Source organism: Vicia villosa, linkage group LG2 (genome assembly GCF_029867415.1).
Source record: "Vicia villosa cultivar HV-30 ecotype Madison, WI linkage group LG2, Vvil1.0, whole genome shotgun sequence".
Taxonomy (NCBI): Eukaryota; Viridiplantae; Streptophyta; class Magnoliopsida; order Fabales; family Fabaceae; genus Vicia; species Vicia villosa.
This window is the reverse complement of record NC_081181.1, coordinates 7552431-7558951: the sequence shown is the minus strand read 5'-3', so window position 1 is coordinate 7558951 and position 6521 is coordinate 7552431. Positions and strand designations below refer to the sequence as shown.

Below are 6521 nucleotides of genomic sequence, written 5' to 3'. Positions count from 1 at the left end.
AAAGATTATGGATTTGAATCGTTAAAAAAATATTTTGTTTGGTCCTATAGCGATCATGAATGGTTCAAAGTTCTCATACTCTCTTAATAGCTTACAACACGACATTCATTTTATCCATCTACGGTAATATTTCTCATACCGTGAAATTCTACTTCAACGGTTTTGTCTTCCGGAGAAATGATCCATGTGTATGAATCTAAGATGGATGGAAATCATCGTGACATAGTTTTTATGGTGACTCTCTTAAAGGTGTGTATTATTGTTTTGATGGTAATGGCATATGGAATAAAATATCAACCTGGTACGTCTGTTAATTTTTCTTGTTGACGTGATGCAGTGTGAGATCTTACTGTTGAAATACATGGTTGAACCATGATGCAATTTGTTAGTGGTTTTGTTTTTATATCCATGAGGGACCTAGAGGACGGACACACGTGGAAATATATTGATTGATTAAAATTCAATTCATATCCCAGTCCATGATAGAGTTACAATGGAAAATACTAAATTAATGTATGCACATGTTTAAGTCATATCCAATTGATACTAAAAACATTTTACATATGTACAAGCTTTATGTATACACCACAACACAGGTAAAATATACTGACAGATTAATGAGGAACATTAGAGTAACTTTGCAAACATTTTTCCAATCTGACAGCCACAGTAATTTGAAGCTAATGGCAGGATTCACATTTTCAATCATTAATCAAATTTGTATTTAGATTTACGAAATAAATGCCTTGACCAGTTCTGTGTAACTGCAAACTAAACCTGACCTTGGGCAGATGATAGTACCATTATTCTTCTTAGCCATCTCTTCAAGAGCCTACAGAGGAGCAAAAGTCAAAATAAGATTAGCATCATGTTATCCTTAAATGTAGAACATCTGGAATAACAGGATCGGTATAATAAATATAAAAGAGGGACCTTGGTGCTATAGACATATCCATTGGGCAGGACTTGTGGTGGGTTCTCCGTGTCCATTAGCTCCTTTGTTATGTAACAAACAAGTTTTGAGTGATGCTGCTTAGAAAATGGTAATGGCAAGGCTAGTTTGCGAAAAGCTTCCTGTGATAGAGGGTCTTCTTTTGTGCAATCATCCTCGTAACAATATCTTTATCAAGTCAAGGAACATTTCTCGATAGATTAGCTGTGACAATGTGTATTAGCTGTGACAATGTGTACAGACAACCACAAGGTTGCAATAAAAAAACATGCAAATTTATGAGCAAGAGGCTTGGAATTATCAGTCTCAGCTTTGAAATCTTCCACAACAGGTTTTAAAAAAGAGATGCATTTGAGTGAGAGGAATCATACTTTAGATGCATTATCGGAATAATAGTAAAAGATCTGAAGACGCTGGAGGGTCGTTTATGTACTCATGTAAGCATGATAATATGTACAAGAGTTTTTAGGTTAAAAAATTTCTTGCAGATAATAATCTATATTTATTATGGATACGGAGTTTTGAGAGCCGAAAGGCCAGCTTGCAGGTAGATATTGAGCAAAGGCTCTAAAGTCATGCCATATAACTTGCAGAACTCCTGTTTGAATTGGTCTACGAGATAATCCCATTGCTTAGCTTCAAACAAGACCTGTAAATTATGCAAAAGAAAATTGCAAATATATCAGTACTGAAACGGAAGCTACCAAGGAATAAACAATGCAATATGAAGCAAACATTTACTAAAGAACAAAAGCATCAGAATGCCGTGTTCGATCAACATGTTGACAGATTTCATTATAATTTGTAAATACAACAGGCATGAAGATTTTCTTCTATAAGAAATTATCATAGTAAAATAAAAGTACATGCAAATAAATTAATGTGTCTAATCTAATCAACAAAGGAGGAACTGTGTTTGACAATGAAATAGGTGATGTACACCGCACGACGCAAGTCATCTCAATCATAAGATAGTGTTATTACTAGCATATTGCTTGGTATTCCTCCACTTTTTCCTAGAAGAAAATTATAGATGATTGAAGAAAAATCAATCTTCTACAATAAAATTCGCAGTATAACAAAATTCTGAATTCATCTGGCCCCTCAGAATTCTTCACTGTGCTGTCAATGAAGTTATTAGACAGTAAGCCATGTCAAGAATCATTTGTTCAATTTTTGAATCAGGAATTGTATGAAAAACAATGTGTTGTACAATTTAGAGAAGATACGACAACAGCCAAACTTTATCCCATTAACTGGGGTCAGCTACACTACAAGGATTAAATTACACCATAATATTCTATCAAAGACAATGTTTCTATCTAATTTGTTAATCACGAAATATTTCTTAATAGTTTCTCTTATAGTTTTGCTAGGTCTTCCTCTACCTCTAGTTGTTTAACTATTTTTCATCTTATCTACTCTTCTTACAACAGAATCCGCAAGTCTTCTTCCTACATGCCTCAAATAATATACATAATCCCATATCTAAAACATGAACAAAATACTTGAAATTCTCATAAAAACTTAAATGACTATGTACCATCACGCAGTTATTGATTCATTGGCTAGGTTGTTAATCTCAGATAGCGGCGCTACCTCCCAAATGCTATAGCGGCATAGCGGATAGCGGGATGACCACTATTGTGAGCTTTTAAAAATCAAACTAAATATTTCATATGAAAACATAAATACTAAAATAGGTTCCAACAACATACATAAACACTAAAAATAGGTTCCAACAACATTCATAATGACTTGAAAACAAAAGTTGCAACATACATAAACTAAAAGTTGCAACATACATAAACTAAACATAATGACTCAAATTAGGAATGTACTCAAAATGTCTAAATCAAATTCTAAATGTAAACAAAATGACTAAATCACATCCGCCTCATCTTCACTTCTAAGTTCCACCACATTAATATCATCTTGCTCAGCACTTGATTCAATTTCAAACACTTCTTCTTCTACCTCCAACTCCTCATCTCCATTAGATACTAATGTAGCAAGTCTATGCCTAGTAACTCTTGTTGGTTCATGCCTAGATACTAATGGAACGTTGAAACTAGGGCAGAATGGAACGGCTGCTGGCTTTTGTTTTTCAGTGAAGAAAGATAATATTTATGACCTAATGCTCACTTTTAGCTTTTATAGTAGTTAAATAAAAGGGAAAAATATAAATTTGCCCTTAAAAAAATTCAAAGTTACAGTTCTGACCGTATCTTCACAATAGCGGTCTGAATAGCGCTACAGAACCGCTATTGCGCCGCTATTCCACCGCTACGGCACATGAAATCGCGGCCGCTATTTCCGCTATTTCAGATAGCGGTAAACAGCCCAATAGCGTCGCGGCGAGGGCCTCAACCGCTACGCTATACCGCTATAGCGCGCTATTGACAACCTAGTTCATTGGTATGTTCATAAGTCCTAATCTCAATTCTCAACATTGATAGACCTTTCGAGATTCCTGAATATTGGACTCTATCCATGTGAAAAAGCAGGCCTCTTTCACTCTAGATGAAACCAGAGCAAGAAAAGAAAAGAGAAGAAAAGGCAGAGTGATACTAAATTGCAGAATCATCTCCTATTAATAATACAAAGTTGCAATGATTTTTTACAACTCGGGCAACATTTAAAGCCAACTGTGATTCAACAAATGATATGAACTACTGGCTGCTTATGCTCTGTTTGGCTAGTGAGAGAATGGTAAAAGAGAGAAATAAAAAGAGAGATAGAAAGATGAGAGAAAAAGAGTGGATTGTTGGTATTGTTGTGTGAGAGAAATAGAAAAGAAAGAGAAGAGAAAGAAGTATTCAGTTATCTTTCTCTCTCGGATTGTTTAGTTAAATAAAAAGTGCAATAAGACAAATAGTGTATCTTTAAAACAATAATACACAAATTCTCACTCCAATTTTTTCTACAGCAACTCATATCGAGCATTGTTTCTCCTATGGTTGCTGCTTTAAGAATAAAACCCTGGCTTAGAGCTTCACTTTTTGGTACCACGTTGTTTATAAAATATTATTGTTATTTTGACAAAATAATTTCCATTGAACATAACAAAAAAGTTTAAATATTATCATCTGTATGTGGCATATCTCACGTGTTTTCCAGTCAACCAGGGTCGTTTTTAAATAATTATTTCAAAGAAGCAACCAAGCTCGGTATCATGCAACTCTAACCGTGTTGAGAAAGCCAAACTCCTGGTTAGAAAACACACCCAGGGAGGTTAGGAACTAGGAAGAAGGGAAAGTCAAGGATGTCATATTAAACGAAAATGGTAAAAACATTGGCTTCTCGTTTTTTATTCTTTGCACCTTTGTGGAAAAAGAAAAAGTGGTTCAATTTCGCTTTTCAATTTCTCTAGTTCACTAAAAGAAATAGTTTCACACTCTTTTTCCTACTTATCTCCCTTCTATGTCTTTCTTCTACATCCCATGCATGCTAAACAAAGTGTTAGTAAAAAATCGGAACATATATGATGAATTGTGCCATTCAATAACTAGGAATAAAAATACAATCATAAGAATGTTGCATTAAGAAAAATAAATTAAAGAGACCGGTACCATTAGTGCACAAACACACAAAATAAACTATGTTATCACCTTATATGTAGCACATCCAGTATCTCTTTTAAAAGCTAGTGTTGCAAGGACTCGCTGCAGTTCTTTCATGTGGGTGGCTCCCCATGGCGCAAGATACTTCTTAGCATATGTGATGGCTCTTAAATTGTTTTCAGCTCTTACCATTTCTATGAACTCTTGAAGTCTCAACTGGAACTCCAATTTGCTCTGTTAACAGTAAACTGCTCTCAATTAATAATTGTAAAAAGTACGATGCCCAAATAATGCATCTGTTACCAACAATGAACACAAGAACCCCTAGTGATTGTAGATATTCAATAGAGTCTGGCTTTGCATAAATGTAAAAAAACAAAAAACAATTTTGAACCAGAATTGCACCATTTCTATTGTATTTTATTTATTTATTTTGAACAACCACATACGGTGGTTATTTCTCTTTTATATGAACATATTCTATAGTTGCTGGATATCTGCGACAATCCTACAAGTATTCTTATCACCTTAACAGAAATGCATGTTTCCTAGACTTCAGAGCTAGATAAATCCAAAAGACTAGCCTATAAGTATGAGGCAGCAACTATTAACAAGCTCAGACAGTAGTATAAACCTTAGACTTCTTTAGTCTTGATTTGTTTTCAGCACACCATGCTAGGGCCGGTGCAGCATCCTTATTTTGCAAAGCATCAATAACCTTTTTTGCTTCTTGGAACACATCAATATCAACTAGCTCCTGATGCAAAAAAACCAAAAATTATTACTGTTACATCCAAAGTGACCAAAAACAACACATATAGCCAGCACCAACAAATGGCCACCACATTCATTACCTGCAAGTTGCTGCATTCAGCCAGTTTCTCTGCAGTGTCGTAATATGACATTCTCAACAAGTAATCAACAAGAACTCGCTTCAAGCGAGTGTTATTCCATTCTGACATTTTTTCTGCATCTGCAGATTCCAAATGCTCGAGACGTGCACGACACTTCTGAGCTTGCAAATGCTCAGCTCGATTTCCTTCTTCCAACTTAACATATTTTCACAATTACAAACCAAGATAATCAATTACAAAACATAATTAATCATAACCACTCGCAGTAACTACATTGCCACTACAATAAAACGAAACATCAAATTATTTACACAATTTTGCTTAAACTAAAACCTAGATCACGATTCAACAAAATGCAAATCCAAAATTGAAATAATTTCCAAATCCGTAACGAAGAAACATGTGATTTGTATGGAAAGATAAGAATCAAAAAGAAATCCGAATCACAAAATTAGGTCAGTAGTTACTTTTCTTTTGAGTCCTTGGAGGCGGGAGACGAGAGAGCTAAGGTGATTGACGGCGTCGGCGGGGGACAGGTCGGAAGAGGCGGCGTCGTTGACGCCGGAGATAACGGCGGACATTTCCTTCTCGACGACGCGGTTGTTGGTTCGGAGGGTTTTCTTGAAGTGCTCGAAAGGGACTCTGAGAAACTGATGCTCGAGCTTGAGAGACTCCGTTAGTCGGGGGAGATTGGAGGACGGGGCAGGCGTAGGGTTGACGGCGGCGGTGGCTCCGGTTTGAGTTCCGGTGGCAGTGTTGTTTCCGTTCGAGGGAGTGGTATCCATTTCCATTGGGGAAGGAACAAAAAATGGAATCTCACAGATTGCAACTCGTAACTGGATAAATCCTTTAACAAAACTATATCATTTTCTATATTTTAATTTAATCTTTTAGAAAATTACGAATTTTTCAGTTTATTTACGAAATAATTTTTTTGGAAGGATTATTAAGTTTGAGTAATGTTATTTAGTACGAAGGATTTTGAACAAGAAACACAAGGATGTACATGTGTCATTAATTTAGTGGATAATTTTTAATTTATTATTAATTAAATTTTCTTTTTAATAGGGATCATGGGGTGGTTGTGTGGTTGTGATAAAGAATAGTTGAGATTTATTCTTGTTTTTACTTTTTCTTACTAATAAGCATTTT

The 6521-nt window shown here is 35.3% G+C and overlaps 1 protein-coding gene across 1 annotated transcript; it reads right to left on the bottom strand.

Annotated features, from left to right (window-relative positions):
• Positions 1-488: 488 nt before the first annotated feature.
• On the bottom strand, positions 489-6218 carry LOC131649004 (protein MAEA homolog). Its single transcript, XM_058918751.1, has 7 exons — positions 5837-6218; positions 5370-5564; positions 5150-5272; positions 4564-4749; positions 1468-1601; positions 934-1120; positions 489-832 (listed from the first exon to the last, which is right to left on the bottom strand). Exons 1-7 carry the CDS (start codon positions 6158-6160, stop codon positions 731-733), a joined length of 1251 nt encoding a protein of 416 aa, XP_058774734.1. The 5' UTR covers positions 6161-6218; the 3' UTR covers positions 489-730.
• Between the last annotated feature and the right edge of the window lie 303 nt (positions 6219-6521).

Bases quoted from the DNA above. Each gene is read 5' to 3' on its own strand.
- LOC131649004 (XM_058918751.1), bottom strand. From the start codon at position 6,160: ATGGAAATGGATACCACTCCCTCGAACGGAAACAACACTGCCACCGGA. The intron at 4,750-5,149 runs GTTTATACTACT...TACTGTTAACAG, and splicing joins CAAGACTAAAGAAGTCTAAG to AGCAAATTGGAGTTCCAGTT. The intron at 833-933 runs GTCCCTCTTTTA...GCTCCTCTGTAG, and splicing joins GATATGTCTATAGCACCAAG to GCTCTTGAAGAGATGGCTAA.